A 17,023-nucleotide genomic window follows, 5' to 3' on the forward strand; every position below is an offset into this window, starting at 1 on the left:
AGAAGTCACCAGTTGAGGACTTCCCTGGTGGCACAGTGGTTGAGAATCTGCCTGCCAATGCAGGGGACACGAGTTCAATCCCTGGTCCGGGAAGACCCCACATGCCATGGAGCAACTAAACCTGTGTGCCACAACTACTGAAGCCCATGCGCTCTAAGCCCTGGGTGCTGCAACTACTGAGCCCGCATGCTGCAACTACTGAAGCCCGCGTGTCTAGAGCCCATGCTCCGCAACAAGAGAAGCCACCGCAACGAGAAGCCCACGCACTGCAACGAAGAGTAGCTCCTGCTCACCGCAACTAGAAGAAAGCCCACATGTAGCAACAAAGACCCAACACGTATAAAAAAAAAGAAGTCACCAGTTGAAATGTCACTAAGGGGGATCCAGATTCAAGAGGAGGGGATTAGACCCAACCTGGGGTCTAGGGAGGAGTAGTAAAGAATTGACAGCCACCTTTGACCGACCACAAGGTTGCAGAGTCCTGTGGATCTTAAAAGCCCAAGTAATCTCATGTCCCCAGGTGCAGCCTCTTCTCCAGCGGGCTCCAAACTTGAACATTCATCCTCCTTGACATCTCTCTTTAAGTGTTTCATAGGATCGCAAAAATTTTTGATTCCACCCCTACTTATTTCTCCCCTGGTCTCTCCCAACTCAGTAACCATCACCACCATCTACCAGCCATTTGTCCAAAGTCTGGATCCTCCCCACGACCTCCTGTTCTCTCACTCTCACACATGGAAGACTTCAGCACGTTGTGGTGGCTCCACCTTCCAAATACTCCTGGGTCCATCATCTCTCTTCGGACTGTAGTGGCCCACGGAGGAGTCTCGCTGCTTCTTCTCTCTCACCCTGAAATCCGCCCCCACACAACAGCAGAGTGAACTTTTTTATTTTTTAAAGATATGTTATTTATTTATTTATTTATATTACTAATTCTATTTATTTTTTGGCTGCGTTGGGTCTTCGTTGCCACGCGCGGGCTTTCTCTAGCTGCAGCGAGCAGGGGTTACTCTTTGTTGAGGTCCCTGGGCTTCGCATTGCCGTGGCTTCTCTTGTCATGGAGCACGGGCTCCAGGGGCGCAGGCTCAGTAGTTGTGGCGCAAGGGCTTAGTTGCTCCGCAGCATGTGGGATCTTACTGGACCAGGACTCGAACCCATGTCCCCTGCATTGGCAGGTGGATTCTTAACCACTGCGCCACCAGGGAAGTCCCCAGCAGAGTGATCTTAAAATGCAGGTCAGATCACTCTCTCCCCACTCATCGACTTCAATTTTTCCCATCACACCTCGAGGAAAATCCAAACTCCACTGAGACCTTAGGCCTTGGGTGACATAGGACTCTTCCCTATGACATAGGACTCTTCCCGGTCTCTTCTCTTCTCCCTGACACTGCCCTGTTCCTCTGGCAGCCAAGCTTGTTCCCGTTCCTCCTTGCACTCTTTGCACCCTCTGCTCCCCTGCCTGGGACCCTGTGCCCCCAGAACCTGGCCCAATCGCTCCTGCTTGTCATTCATTCAGATCTTGGCCACGAGTCTCCTTGATTACTCAACCTAAATTAGTTCCTTCAGGTCCACCACCTTCTCTCTCTATCACATATGCTGTTTTTCTTCTTTCTAAAAAATTCTTTTAAATTGAAGTATAGTTAATTTACAATGTTGTGTTACTTTCAAGTATACAGCAAAGTGATTGTTATACGTGTATATATATTCTTTTTCAGATTCTTTTCCATTACAAATTATTACAAGATATTGAATTTAGTTCCCTGTGCTATACAGTAGGACCTTGTTGTTTATTTTATATATAGTAGTGTGTATATGTTAATCCAAAACTCCTAGTTTATCCCCACCCCCTCCCCCATCCCTGCTGGGTAACCGTAGGTTTGTTTTCTATGTCTGTGAGTCTATTTCTGTTTTGTAAATAAGTTCATTTGTATCATTTTTTTTTTTTAGATTCTACATATAAGTGACATCATGATATTTGTCCTTCTCTGTCTGACTTACTTCACTTAGTGTGATAATCTCTAGGTCCATCCATGGTGCTGCAAATGGCATTCTTTTTTTCCTTTTTATGGCTAACATTCCATTGTATATATGTACCATATCTTCTTTTTTTAAAATTAATTTTTATTGGGGTACAGTTGCTTCACAATGTTTTGCTGGAAAAATATGGAACTCTTCACGAATTTGCATGTCATCCTCGCACAGGGGCCATGCTAATCTTCTTTGTATCATTCCAATTTTAGTATATGTGCTGCTGAAGCGAGCACAGTACCACATCTTTTTTATCCATTCCTCTGTCGATGGACAGTTAGGTTGCTTCCATGTCTTGGCTATTGTGAATAGTGCCTACTGTTTTTCTTCTTATAGCACTTTTTACTCTAAAACAATCTCGTTCCTTTGTTTATTGTCTATTCATGAGTGGAGAGTCTGGGTCTTTAAAAAGGTTGATGTTGATCCCCGGCCAGAATTAGCCTCTTTCTAACCTTGTCCACTCCTGTTTGGTCTTGGTTTTATTCCTTACCAGGACCCTCCTGTCCTCTGACCCCGCCAGCCCTCACATTTGCAGCCAGAGGGCTGTCACCCAAGCCACAAGTAGCCTGGCCCCCTCGCTGTCCCCCCTACTGCCTGGCTGTCTGTCCTGTGCCACTCCCTGTCCCCTCTGCCTCCCCCTTACAGAGCTGGGCCTCACACTGCCTGCTGTGCCCCAGCTAGAGGCTGTCTCTTCCCTGCCACCCAATCACTCCTGCCCTAAGCACGTCCGCACCCCTCACCTCCACAGAGGACTTCAGCAACCACAGGGCCCCGTTTGGATGCAGCAGGAGTTGCCACTGTTGTGCTTGTGGTTAGGGGAAACCATGAGGCCATTTTTGCATAAACAACCATTAAGCTAGAGCCACGCCAGCACACATATAGCTTAGAACAAAGTGATGGCAACAGAAAAACTTAAATGCAGCCTGACAGTGTGAATCATGTTCATTTTTATCTGCTTGGTTTTATGTTTAAAAGTTGCAACCATTCAGGTGGCCATCCATGAACAGGTGTGTCTTCATTCAAGCCCTTTGGCCAAAAGTTGAACAGAGCAGACAAATGTGGGACTCCATGGGAGACAGCTCCCAGGTTCAATTTAACTCATGTCTACTGAGCACCCACAATGTTCTGGATCTGTGCAAATGCAAAATATGTCTATTCCTGCCCCAGTGAGCTCTTCCCTTGTGCCTGGAATGCCTTGTTCCCTGTGAACCCGAGCTGGTTTCTTGCGATCACTGCCTTCTATTCCAAGAAGCCGTTTCCTTAGTGAGGCGTCTTGAGCCTTTCAGGGGCCAGGGAGATGAGAAGTTGCTGAGTCTGGCTAGACTGTGAGTGATCATCCGTGGGAGGCCTCCTTGGAGTACCACAGACTCCAGCGTGTTCAACATCTTGATCCATGGATGAAATGAAGCCCTGGTGGTAGACAGTTGGCGTGTTTACCTGGAAGTGTCTGTCCTGGAACTGGGTAGAAAGGCCTGTCTGCCACCACTGGGAGCTTCCCGCAGCTCTCTTGTCCACCCGAAGCCTGGGTCCTCGTCCTCAAGCTTGGCGTGGGCTCTGCCAGGGCCGCCTGGCCAGTCACGGCGGGGATCTCTTACCCCAGGGACCAGTGCAGGCCCTTCCTGGTTAGGATGATTTCCTGTGTCCTTCAACGATGCCTTGGCTTTTTTTTTTTTAATTGAAGTATAGTTGATTTACAATGTTGTGTTAGTTTCAGGTGTATAGCAAAGTGACTCAGTGATATATATATATATATATATATATATATATATATATATATATGTATATCTATGTATTCTTGTGTGTATATGTATATATGTATTCTTTTAGATTCTTTTCCATTATAGGTTATCACAAGATATTGAATATAGTTCCCTGTGCTATATAGTAGGTCCTTGTTGTTTATCTATTTTATATATAGTAGTGTGTATCTGTTTATCCCGAATTCCTAAGTTATCCCTCCCCCCCCACCCTTTCCCCTTTGGTAACCATAAGTTTGTTTTCTATGCCTATGAGTCTATTTATGTATTGTATGGAATCTAAAAGAATGATATAAATGCTTCAGCTTTTTTTTCTTTTTTTAAAGATTTATTTTTATTTATTTAGGCTGCACTGGGTCTTAGCTGCAGCACGCGGGATCTTCGTTGCAGCATGCAGGACCTTTTAGTTGCAGCATGCGGGCTTCTTAGTTGCGGCACACGGGCTTCTTAGTTGCGGCATGCAACTCTTAGTTGCAGCATGCATGCGGGATCTAGTTCCCCAACCAGGGATTGAACCCGGGCCCCCTCCATTGGGAGCCGGAGACTTACCCACTGGACCACCAGGGAAGTCCCAATGCCTTGGCTTTTTAACAACATGGAGAGCTGACACTTTTCAAGCATTTTCTACAGGTCAGATCCTGGTCTAAACACTTTGTATATAATCTCATTGAATACTCACTATGATATTATTATTCCCATGTTACAGATGTGGAAAATGAGGTTCAGAGTGGCTTAAGTAAGTGACTAAGTTTATCCAGGGAGACAGAGGCGGTGCCAGGATTCCAATGCAGGCTGTGTCCCGCTTGCCAGCCCCCTATGCCTTCCTGTTTTTCTTTCTTCTCTGTCTGCCCTGCTCATCACCTCTTCAGCAAGCCTCTCTTGTGGGTTCAGATTCCTCTGAGACAGTTTAGGGCACATGGGGGTGGGAGTGGGACTAGGGCAGGAATGATAAGGCCATCTTGCAGCCAGAGAGCTTGAGGCCGAGGAAGGCCCTGGAACATGGTGAGTGCCCAGTAGAGAACCACTGGCGCATCTGCTCAGCTCAGCAGCCCCTGCCAGGGAGCAGGCCAGGCCCAGCTCTGGGTCCCAGCCTTCCACCTGGCGACTCGGGGCCTTGGAAGCAGCTCCTCGAGGGTTGGTGTCCCCTTGCTGGGCCTCCTGAGGCCCACTCTTCCTGTGGAGTAAAGGAAATGCGTTCTGTGGGTGAAGTCACACCCACTCTCGCCACTCTGCTCTGCTTAGGAATGATTTCTTGAACACTTTGGAGGAAAGAAGTTGGTGTGTTGTATGAGGGGAGGGGAGCTGGGCGAGAGGACAGGAGAACTGGTGACCGGTGACCGGCTGGGGCCTTGGGGGAGTGTGGGGACCAAGCAGGGGACTGAGCCCGTAGGTGCTGCCTGAGGGGTTGGGGCAGGGGCCCCACCTGCTGGGGAGGGCAGACACCATCCCTCAGTGGAGGGGGCTGCAGAGACTGGAGCAGCGACTGGGGCCTCCAGGGGGCCATGGGGCTGCCAGCTTCCTGGGGCAGGAAGTCCCAGCTGTGGCCAGAATCCCAAAGGGCTGAGAGCAGCTCCAGCCTGAGGAATGTGAGCAGTGGGGGAGTTTGGGAGGGGGCCCTTTCCTGCCTCCCTCACTTCTCTCTCTGGGGGGTGTGTGTGTGTGTGTGTGTGTGTGTGTGTGTGTCCTCTCTTCCACTTGCTCTGTTCCCTACCAGTGTCTGTTCTTTGACCTCATGGTTTTTCTATTCCCTTTCTCTCTTTCCCTTCTTTTCCTTTCTCTCTCTGTAACCCCTTTCTCCTCCCCCCTCCCCTCTTCTCTTTCTCTCTCCCTCTCCCCCGTGCTCTCCTGGAGGGGACAAGTAGTCCCTGTAACTGTTTCCAGCTCCAAGGTAAATGGACTTGCTTGCAGGATGGCCGGACCTGGCCCATCGCCTGGCCACCCGTTGCCATGGTGACTCAGATGTGGTGTCAGGCAGCAGCCTTGGCTGTCTGGCAGGTAGGGCATGAAGGGCTCTGATGAAGAGAGAGGCTGGCCCTATTCTTCACAGATCCTGAAGGGCTCATCCCACTGCCAGGGGCTCCCATGGCAGGGGTTTGCCCGTGAATGTGGGTTCCATGCTGGATACTATCAGAGGGGCCTGCCTGAGGTGCCACATAGTGGGGGCCAGTCACACTTGGGGTCAGACTGCCTGTGTGCAGACCCCTCCTGCCCCTTTCTGGGGTCTGCTGGAGGTAAGGGATGGGAGGTGGCAAACAGCTCCAAGGAAGGAAGCTGCAGGGAGGCAGCTGTCAGTGGTGGAGCGGCAGGGGTAGCTGGACATGCCTGCGTCTGAGAGGGGCCTGTCTAGCTGTCCATGAGGTTTCCTCTCACTCCCCAAAGTTAAGGATTTGGAAAGTACAGTTTTCAGCTGACAGACAGCTTGCAGTTTCTGCACTGGTGATGGCACCTCACTCCCTCACAGGCTGCTGGCCTTGAGCATCCAGTAGGACAAGTGCCTGGCCCCTGGACTGTGCCGGGAGGAGGTCCTGATACCACCACTGTTTCCTGCAGAGGATGTGAGGGTCGATGGGGAGGAGAGCTTCCCTGAGGGCCCTGCCTGGCATGTGTGGGTAAGGAAGGGCCTGTGCCTGGCACTAATGCCTGGGATGCAGCAATAACTATCCTGCCTGTCAGACAAGAGAGAGGCATTTACAGCAAAGTGCCCAAGCAGACTCAGCCCTTGAGTTAAACAGACTTGGGTTCAAGTCCCAACTCTGCCCTTTACTGGCTGTGTGATTGTGTGTGTGTGTGTGTGTGTGTGTGTGTGTGTGCGCGCGCACACGCGCATGCACCATACCCTTTCAGAGCCTCTGTTTTCCCATCTGTAAAATGGGAATAATAACAACATTTGACTATTAGGGCTGTGTGAGGATTGAAAGAGAAAAGGCACAGAAAATGCTTAGCACCACACCTGGCACATATTAATAATTAAACAAGGGAGCACGATTGTTTTCATTCTCACCTGCATACCTACCCTTTCAATTTTATAAACGAGGGAGCTGGGGCCAGAGAGATTTAAAAACTTGCTCACGTCCCATCGGTCATAGTTCTGCAACACTCTGTGGGGACAGTGCCCAAACAATGCAGAGAAGCAGAACTGAGGATGAGGCTACTTTGAATCCCAGTCCCACACAGCCAGTCCCTGCAGGTTCCGCCTCGATTTCAGGCCCCTGCTGCGCCCGCTCTGTGTAGCAGTGTCTCCTGGGTAACCCCTGTCTTGCTCTGTGCAGGAGGGGATCCACTCGGGCTGTCCTGTCCCTGTGGGCAGGCCCTTCGCAGACTCAAGAAGTGCTGGAATAAAAGGAGGCCTGAGCCACTGTGGTTTACAAGGCACTTTCTATACATTTCCTCCCATCTCCACATTCTGGTTTCCAGGAGTGAGAAGGCTGCTGGGGGAAAGACAAGTCTGGTCCTGCCCAACTGCTTCATCGTCTCCAGCCTCCCTCACATCTGGCAGCACTTCACAGTTAGTCGGGTGCCCTCAGTTTCGGGATCTCCTTTAACCCTCACTAGTCTTGGATGGAGATGGGGTGGGGATTGTCCTCAACTTCTCAATTACTTACTCAAGGTCTGCCCCACTTCAGGCCCTTTCACTTAAGACCTTGGACAGACAGCACCCACTGCCTCAGTTTCCCCGTCCATACCAGCAGGCAGTTGTATTCAATCTCTAAGCCCTTTTCAGTCTTGTGGTGATGAGGCAAGAGCTACGCTGTAGATAGAGGCAGGAGGCCTGCACTTAAGCCCCGGCTCTGTGGTTTAGAGCTGGGGGACCTTGGACCTGGGACTTCTCTGGGTCCCCTGTGTACCTTGCCAATGATAACACCTCAAATGTTTCCTGTGGATCAGATGAGATAGGAATGGTTAAGCATTCAGGAAATGCCCTCCCTGCCCTCTCTGGCCCCTGGCTGGCTCTTCAGTGGGGCAGGAGGAATTCTCCAGATGACCCAGCTGAGGGTAGGTATCAGATTTCAGACAAGCTATTTTTACCCTCGGGGCATGGATGGAGGCAGGTGATGTTCAGTCTCTCTGTTCTAGGATGGGGTGAAGGGGGGAAAAAAGAGAGGGAGAAAAAGGACTTCGCTGGTGGTCCAGTGGTTGACTCCGCACATCCACTGCAGGGGGCACGGGTTCGATCCCTGGTCGGGGAACTAAGGTCCCACACGCCTTGCGGCGTGTCCAAAAAAAGAAAAAAAAAATAGAATGGGGTGAGGGGGCAGGGTCTCTAGTGGAGAACTTCTCCTGACCTCATGGCCTGTATTCTCCCTGCCTACATAGGGTGACATCAGTGGGAATTGGAGACCCTCTGAACAAACTCATTCATTTGGTCCACGGTGAGCCAGGCTCCGAGCTGGGTCCGGTGGACACCAGGTGTAGAGAGAGAGGGCTCCTACCTGGTGGATCTTTGCATTGATGTCCACCAAATACTCCCACAATTAAATGAATGTTGTCACAATGGAGAGCATTTAGAGCAGAGGTCCACGGGGCCAGGAGCATGAGGATGGGGGGAGAGAGAATGGAGCTGAGGGATGAGAAGGCCTTACGGAAGTGGAGAGGAGAGGGCAGAGTGCTCCAGGCAGAGGGGATGCCGTGAGAAGAGTCCAGAAGTGGGCAGTGGCCTGATGGGTATGAGGAACTGAGAGATGGCCAGTGTGGCTGGCGGTACGGGTGTGATCAAGACTGGAGGCGTGGCCGGCGATCTGCCGGGGGCCTCGTGGGTCTTGTCAAGGAAGTCCTCCCATAAGCCAAACACTTTCATGGTTGAAAAGAGTCTTGGAGACTCTCTAGTTAAATGCTCCATTTGACAGATGAGGAAACCGAGGCACAGAAAGGTAAAATAACTCATCCAACGTCTCCTGGGGGTGATGAGCTGATACAAATTCCACTTACATTCAGTTTTATAGGAAGGCACTGAACTGGAAATGCCTCATGAAGCTCTACCTCCAAAGGAGGCAGGCTTAGCTCAGAATTTCAATTATGCCCCCAACCCCACTTCCCTTCTTTGACAGCTTTAGGGTCAGGGCAAGATGAGAAGGTTGGAGACCCTCCTATCCCCCTCTGTCCACACTGGGAGAGCACAAGAGCTGGCTGTCAGAAGGGGAGTGCCCACCACCTGAGCAGCCTACCCCAGGCTGTGGGCTCTGGGTGGGGACTCAGGGCACTGGCCTCTGTTCTCTCCTCCGTCACTGACCGGCTGTATGACGTGGGGTAGTTTGCGTCCCCTCTCTGAGTTTCGGATGGAAGAATTTCTTCCATCTTCTCCATCTCCGAGGCCTATGGAAGTGCTATAGAGATATAAATGTGGGCTTTGGCTGGTAGGTCTGGGATTGTTTGTTTGTTTGTTTTGGGTCATGCTGCATGGCTTGCAGAATCTCAGTTCCCTGACCAGGGATTGAACCTGGGTGACAGCAGTGAAAGCCCAGAATCCTAACCACTAGGCCACCAGGGAACTGCCCTGGGATTGTCTTAAACTCTGTCACTTCTCAGGTGTTCAGAAGCAATGCACTGGCTCTCAGCCTTGGTTTCCTCATCAGTAAAATGGGTAGAATAACAGTGCGTTGTAGAATAGATATGAGAATTACTGAAATAATACGTATGGAAGTTCCTAGCATAGAACTTGGTCCATAGTAGGTGTTCAATAAGTGCTAACCAAATGAATGGCATATAGGAGGTGCTTAGTAAAAAATAATGGTTTAATTCTCTACCTTCCTCACCCCCAAATCTTGAAAAATGTCAAGTGCCAACACACCCTGTAGCTAGAAGTAAAATGAGGATGTGTGCATAGGGCAGTGGAGACCATTATTTATCTTCTAGAATGAAGGTATGGTTCGTGGGGAACCTGGTGCTAAACCATTCGTAGACGACCTGCTTCTGGGTCGGGGTTTCGTACGTAGCAGAGCAGCTCCCTCGCTGCGATCTATTGAAAGTCAGCCCTCGACACAAGGGTTTGTAAAAAAAAAAATAAATAAAAGAGAAAAAAAGAAACAAAAGAAAATAAAAAGAAAAAAAAGAAATAGAATGAAGGTATGATCTGATTTGTATGACTATCAAAAGCCTATGGAACAGGCCACCGACATCCTCCCAGTCCTCAAGCTGGTGTCACGGATGAGTGCATCCTCTTTTTACCCGAGAGTTTGGTTCTCACTACTGTCCTTTATAGCCTTGTCTACTGGGAATCTCAAGGCCAAATGCAGTTCTCTATGGCAGCACCTTTGTGCACCTGGATTCCTAACATAATCGCTCCTCCCTTATTTTGTTCCTTAGCTCTGTTTGCATTTTGGACCCCTGTGTGTGTGCAGTCTGTGTGCATGTGCAGGCTGCCTCAGAGCCTTTTTTGGGAAGAAGACAGGGAATAGACTTGAAGGGGTGTTTAGGAGGTTGACAGATGCTCCTGCCTTGCTGGTGGGGAAACCACTGGGAGGCGGCTGGTCGCTCTGAGAGCCTGGAGCTACCTCTGTGCGGACAGGGCACCAGCTTAGGCAGCTCCCTCACACTGCAGGAGTGCCTGGTTTTCATGAGGCCTGGCTGGCGGTGGGCCAAGGCACTTCTCCCTGCTGCCTGCCTGCCTTCCAGTTCCCACCCCCCGGGGAGAGGCCAGGCAGGAGAGTGGGGGGGGCAGGGCCGTGCAGGGTCTTGCACCCTGCACTTGAATACCTGCACCACTATTGCTGGCTTTTTGAGTTCTCACAGAACCTCTCAAACCGGCTACCGGTCTTGCCTCCTCATGGGGTTGCCATGAGGTTCTGGTGAACTCATACATGAGAAAGTAGTATGTAGACAGTCTGGTTTGAGCTCTGTTTAGGTGTCTCCCAGCTATATCTCTGTAGGAAGCCCAAACTCAGTTTATAATGCTAACCTAAGTGCTCAATAAATGTGAGCCACGTGGCAGGCGTGTGCTAGGAGCTTTGAACACTTGATCTTGTTTAATTTCATCCCCATGATGACCCTGGATGTAGGTATTATAATCCCATTTTTACAGTTGAGGGAACTGTAGGTAGTCCACAGAGGTAGGCTGAGCAGCCTGCCTGAAGTCACACAAGTTAGTTGTGGAGCCGGACTTGAGTCCAGGCCAGGCTGATGCCCAAGGGCAGCCCCGTGTCATGGTGGGTGAGCTGAGCGGTCACCCAGGCCAGCTCCTCCCCTCCAGGGTAGGTGGGCCTCCCCTGCTCTAGGCCTGTTCTTTGAGATGATTCTTTTTTGTTTTTGGGTGCTTTGGGTCTTTGTTGCTGTGCGCGGGCCTTCTCTAGTTGTAGTGAGCGGGGCCTACTCTTTGTTGTGGTGTGCAAGCTTCTCATTGCGGTGGCTTCTCTTTTTGTGGGGCACAGGCTCTAGGCGTGCGGGCTTCAGTAGTTGCAGCACGCGGGCTCAGTAGTTGTGGCACACAGGCCCTAGAGCATGTGGGCTTCAGTAGTTTCGGTGTGTGGGCTCAATAGTTGTGGCTCTCAGGCTGTAGAGCGCAGGCTCGGTAGTTGTGGTGCACGGGCTTAGTTGCTCCGCGGCATGTGGGATCTTCCCGGACCAGGGCTCGAACCTGTGCCCCCTGCATTGGCAGGCACACTCTTAGCCACTGAGCCACCAGGGAAGTCCTTCAAGATGGTTCTTGAAGGCACTAAGATGTCTCTGCTGGCTGGTCTCTACATTTTCGTGCTAATCATTGGAGGCCACGCCCTTCTCCAGGGGTCTTCCTTGGTTTCTGGGGACTCCTTGGCCCCTCCCTCTGTCTGCACCCAAACAGGTACCTAGTACTTTCCCCACCTGCTTCCCTTTGCCCCGGCCACTCCCGTCCCTGGAGTCCCTGCTGTTCCTGCTTCTCCTTCCTGCTGTTCTGCAGTCCTCCCTGTACCTCAGATGGTCCCCGTCATCAAGTCTCAGCTCCTAGGCCGCCCTTGTCATCACCCTTCTCCTCTCCCATAGGCGTTTATTAGGCACCTGCTCTGTGCCAGGCCTGACTCCATCCCTGCCCTGTGGGAATGCCTGTCTGCTGGGGCAGGTGGCTCTGAAACAGTGACTGCACAGCTCGGTCAGTGCCGTGTGGAGACAGTAAGGCTGTGGGGGCCAGGGAGGCCCTAACTCTCCCTGGGGAAAAGGCGGGGGGAGGTGCTGAAGAGGGAGGAGGAGGAAGCAGTCACTTGGCAGGTAGCGCAGGTGAAGGGATCCTAGGCAGAGGCAGTGCCCATGTGGCAGAGGAACGGAGGTGGGGTGAGAGTGTGCTCTGAGGAACCGAGCGTGGTCTGGAGCTGGGAGAGCAGCGGCGGGGACAGTGGCAGGAGCTACAGAGTAGGGCCTCGATCCTGAGAGCGGTAGGAAGCCACTGAGGAGTCTTGAGCAGGGTACATGCCTGCTCAGGCTTGCTCTTCAGAAAAGTCTGTGTGGTCCTAAGGCACAGAACGAAGTCCCAGTTGCAAGGACTGGGTCCAGCCTCCCTGCAAGGCAGGACGCTGTAGGTTGTGGTTGTCTAGTTGGTGGCTTTGGGTTTTGGAAAGATCCTTCCGGTGTTGCATAGAGGCCTGGAAGGAGGTGGAGAGCTCCTGGAGGCCTGTGGACTGGCTGTGGAAATAACCTAGTGAGTGAGCAGTGCGGGGGCCTGAGCACATCAGGGCAGGGGGGCTAGCCTGAGAGTTTAAGGAGGTTGGGTCACTGAGACTTGGCTACTTGGGGGAGGGAGGAAATCCAGATTAAGTCTGTAGTGTGGGCCTGTTGTCAAATTGCCCAGAAGGAGCCCTGGCCGAGGGGGCTTTACCAGGACCAGCCTTTCCCTCTGTGTGCCTCAGTTTCCCCAGGTGTGAAGGGATTGAGCAAAGTGGCCTTTCTGGCTCTGACCCAGCAGTTCTGTCACACGACTCTGGCTGAGGAGAAGGGACACAGAGACCACAGTGTAGCCAGCTGGGGCCTAGTCTGGGATTATCGAATCTGGCCGGGTCTGTTACGGCTGGAAGCCAGCGCCTGGCATGGCTACCGTCTGAGAGCGCATGTCCCTGGCCCTTAGATGCCCTCCCCACCTTTGTGCAGGCTCTGTCCTCCCTGTCAGCTGTCTTGGCTCAGCCTGCCTGGCCGCCCCAGGCCCTAACTCTGACCAGGGCCTCTGCTCTCCCCGTGACTGGCCCTGAGAGGAATGGCTCGGCTCTGGAGCCTTATTGGCAAAACACTGCCTGGGTCACACACGCCCCTGCTTCCCGGGCTGGATGCCTGCCCACCATGGGATTAGAAGGAGGACTGGCCTTGCCTGCCCTGACGTGGCAGACTGCCTTGGAGCCCAAGGAAGGAGTTGGAGTCTGAGAGGCTGTGCTTTGCCTCCCTGCTCATGCTCCAGCCCAGGGGCTCTGCACTCCTCTCTTTGAGGGAAGTGGGAACACAGCACAGTGGGGCTTGTTCCTTAGCTTGCCTGGGGGGGGAGTGGAGTGGGAGCTCAGCCCTGCTCGGAGTACAGTATTTCCTGCCTGACAGGTAACCGGGCTCCTTAGCTTCCTCATTGGAAAGCTCAGCTGGCCATGCCAGAGCCCTGCAGGATTAGATCCCAGAATCCGGGAATCAAGGGTGGGATATCTTGGGGACTGGCCGTCTCCCCCTGCCCCTGCCTGGTGAGTGACAGATGAGGTTCAGGAGGGGAGGGGCTTGCTCAGGATCACATAGCACCTGAGGGGCAGGGCTAGGATTTGAACTCAAGTCTATCTCTAGACATTCCTTTACAAACCTTTGATGAGGTCCTACTGTGTGCCAGGTACTTCTTTTTTTTAAAATTTAATTCATTTATTGATTGATTTTTGGCTGCGCTGGGTCTCTGCTGCTGCGCACGGGCTTTCTCTAGTTGCGGCGAGCGAGGGCTACACTTTGTTGCAGTGCGTGGGCTTCTTATTGCTGTGGTTTCTCTTGTTGCGGAGCACGGGCTCTAGGCGCGCGGGCTTCAGTAGTTGCAGCACGTGGGCTAAGTAGTTGTGGCTCACGGGCTTACTTGCTCTGTGGCATGTGGGATCTTCCCAGACCAGGGATCAAACCTGTGTCCCCTGCATTGGCAGGCGGATTCTTAACCACTGAGCCGCCAGGGAAGTCCCTGTGCCAGGTACTTCTAAGCATGAGCACTAGAGTAGGAGCTTCGCAAAGGATTGGCCCAATTTCTCTTATATGCTCAGTGTTTGGGGGAGGGTCCAATACAGAGGAGGTGCTCGTTGAATGAATGAGTGAATGAATGAATGAACAAATGGGTAAGGCAAAGATCCTGCCTCCAGGCATGTAGACTCCAATGGATGGGACTTTTGTTTTGCACAACAGGAAATAGGAGGCTGGTAGGAGTGGGTATTGGCTAGGTGGGAAGCAGAGAGGATTGGAATTCAGATGTCCTGACTGCTGGTCGAGGGCTTTTTCCATCCTCACTTTCCTCATCTGTAAAATGGGATAAACAGTTTTCACCCTCTGCCTGCCTCGTGAGGATCCAGTGAGGCAGTAGATGAGAATAGGCTTATAAAGCAGGGATATTGTGCTGGGGCTTCCCTGTGTGCACATACAGAACTGCCCAGAAACTCCACATGCTCTGCTTTTCTTCTGCCCCCTTACCCTCTGCATTTTGCCTCCCCCATTGCCCTAGCTTTCTCCAGGGCTTCTTTCTGGAATGTTCTGCCCAGAACCTCTAGCCATGGGAGGGGTGGGGAAGAGTGTGGGTGAACGGAGTCTGCCTGCCTCCTTCCTCTACCATCTCCCACACCCAGAAAGCCAGCCACCCGCATCCACATCCAAGCAGGCCCCCAATGCGCACCAGGCCGGAAATGCCTTGGCAGTGGTTACCATGGTGACGGGTCCTGATGCTTGGACTGCAGCGGCCTGGGAGCTGCCTGCAACAGCCTGGCAGCCTGGCACCCGCAGGCCCCCACCCAGGCTGCGAGCTCCGGTGCAACTGCCCTCCTCTCTCTCCTTTTGGTCCCTAGCACTGAGCCTGGTACCCAGGGACTCTTGGGAATGAGCTGCCTGTCTGGGAACCCACAAGCTGTTCTGGGTCAGACTGGCTTGGTTCAAATCCCAGTTCTACCTCTTAGGGAGTCAGTGACCTAAACAAGTTAACTCCGTGTCTTTTGAATTTACTGAATTAGCTACGGGATCCTTGTGAAGGGAGTTATCCAAAGGGTATAGACTGCCAGAATGAGACCCATCCTTGCCCCGAGCCGTCACTGCCCCCATCCTGCAGCAGTGGCAGGGTCAACATCGGGTCATAGCACTATTTGCTGCTGAATCCGCATCCAGGGCCCTAGATTCCTCATCTCGGGCCCCAGGAGGTCCTGCAGACAGTGTAGTGTGGTGGGTAGGACCTAAGACTCTGTGGGTCACAGCTGGGCTTGGCACTTACTTGGGCTTCAGTTTCCTCATCTATTTTTTTTTTTTAATTGAATTTGTTGCAATATTTCTTCTGTTTTATGCTTTGGTTTTTTGGCCACGAGGCCCCCCTCGACCAGGGATTGAACCCGCACCCCCTGCATTGGAAGACGAAGTCTTAACCACTGGACCGCCAGGGAAGTCCCAGTTTCCTCATCTTTGAAATGAGGATAATAATGTACCTCTTTCAGAGGTTTGTTGTATGGATAAAATTTGAATTAGTACTTGTAAAGTGCTTAGACGAGTATCTGATACTTAATAAGCACTTTATAAATGTTAGCGGTGACTTATCATCACCACAATTGGCATTGGCCATGAAAATTGGAACCCCTATGCCTGTCCCTCCTGTCATTTTTCTCACTCAGGCAGGTTTCCCCACCTCTGTTCACAGTGTGATGAGAGAAAGCAGGCGAGAGAGATAGGATGGCAGTTTGGCTCCCCTTCCTCATCCCACCCCATCCAGGGGACTGCTAGGCACGTCCCACCTCTGCTGCCTGGCGAGTGAGACAAGCTGGGCCCTGGGCAGAAACTCCTCCTCTAACTCATGAGTTTGAGGACTTTCTCTGCTGATTCTCCAGCTGGCAGCTGTTCCAGCCCCAGTCTGGATCAGCCAGCTGGTCAGTGACCGCCCAGAGCCCTCCTGGTCAGTAGAGCTGATGACAGATGAGCACCCAGCAGAGATGCTGCTACTGATGTCATCTGAAGAATGAGGAGCCCAAGGAAGGGGCTCTTATAGGATGAAATAGGAGCAAATCCCCAGGCTTGACTGCTGTAGGGCTCACTAGGCCTCCCTGAAGAGTGAGGGGGAATCTTTCCAGAATGAAGGAGAATCTGAGGCAAAACTTGAATAAGCTGGCCCACCAGCTGAATTAATTCTCTGCTCCATCCCTCTCTCCCAGCCCCCTCCTTCGGGTCCAAGGTTATGTTAACACGGAATTGTTGGCCAAAAGGAAGCTGGGCATAAGGGCATCCAGAGAGCCCCTAGGGGTCTGAGACCCTGGGCTGGAAGGTTGTGGCCACTCTTGGAGTTGGGGTCTTATGGTGGGTGGCCCTGGGGTCTCTGGGACTGGCAGATCTGGGAGACCCTGCTGTGAGCTGACCGCCTCGTCTGTTCCCCAGGGCCTGGCCTCCGTGTTCTCCAACCGTGCATCCCGGAAGTCGGCCTCACACACTGGGAACAACATGGCAGAAGGCGAGGGCTACCGGAACCCCACGGAGGTGCAGATGAGCCAGCTGGTGCTGCCCTGCCACACCAACCAGCGCGGCGAGCTGAGCGTCGGGCAGCTGCTCAAGTGGATTGACACCACCGCCTGCCTGTCCGGTGAGGCCGCGCCCGGCACAGCTGCCCTCCCAGCCCCGGCACCACACACCCAGAGGAGGGGCCCCAGTTTTCAGAGATGGTTGCCGTCCCCGGGTGCCACCCTCCTCCCTCATCCCAGCCTTTGCTCAGGCTGCTCCACCTGCCTGCGATGCCCTCTTCAAGTTCTCCATGCTCTGCTCGGGCCCAGCCTCTTGCCCGGAGGCCCCCAGAGCTCTGAGTACTATAACCTAAGGTCCCTGCTCTGACACAGCGCGGACTTCAATGTGGCTGCTCCGGGACTGGCTGTGAGCAAAGCCTGTGGCATTGAGTAGAGTTGAGTGGAGCTGGATTGAGCTCATTTCGTTGCCTTGGGTGCCCCAGTATTCTCCAGCCCACAGAGAGTTCGCAGTCTGATGGGGGGGCCAGACAGGAGACTGACTGCCCCCCGGTACTGTCTGATGGGAGCTGGGAAAGGGAGGTGGAAGCAAGGCTCTGGGAGAACAGACCAGAGGCTCTGCCCCAGCTCTGGGGGCGGAGAAGGGAT

General features: G+C 52.6%; 1 protein-coding gene and 1 non-coding gene across 3 annotated transcripts in view; one reads left to right on the forward strand and one right to left on the reverse strand.

Annotated features, from left to right (window-relative positions):
* The window catches only part of ACOT11 (acyl-CoA thioesterase 11), a 51,776-nt gene that overhangs the window by 13,578 nt on the left and 21,175 nt on the right, over positions 1-17,023 (forward strand). For both annotated transcript variants that reach the window (XM_059923257.1, XM_059923264.1), the window contains exon 2: positions 16,299-16,500. In XM_059923257.1, coding sequence (XP_059779240.1) covers positions 16,299-16,500 — 202 coding nt within the window. The remainder of the gene's footprint in view (positions 1-16,298; positions 16,501-17,023) is intronic.
* LOC132355211 (U6 spliceosomal RNA) lies at positions 2,158-2,264 on the reverse strand. The gene has a single exon (XR_009499565.1). It is a non-coding gene; the product is annotated as a U6 spliceosomal RNA (small nuclear RNA).

The sequence above is a fragment of the Balaenoptera ricei genome, chromosome 1 (genome assembly GCF_028023285.1).
Source record: "Balaenoptera ricei isolate mBalRic1 chromosome 1, mBalRic1.hap2, whole genome shotgun sequence".
NCBI classification, from domain to species: domain Eukaryota; kingdom Metazoa; phylum Chordata; class Mammalia; order Artiodactyla; family Balaenopteridae; genus Balaenoptera; species Balaenoptera ricei.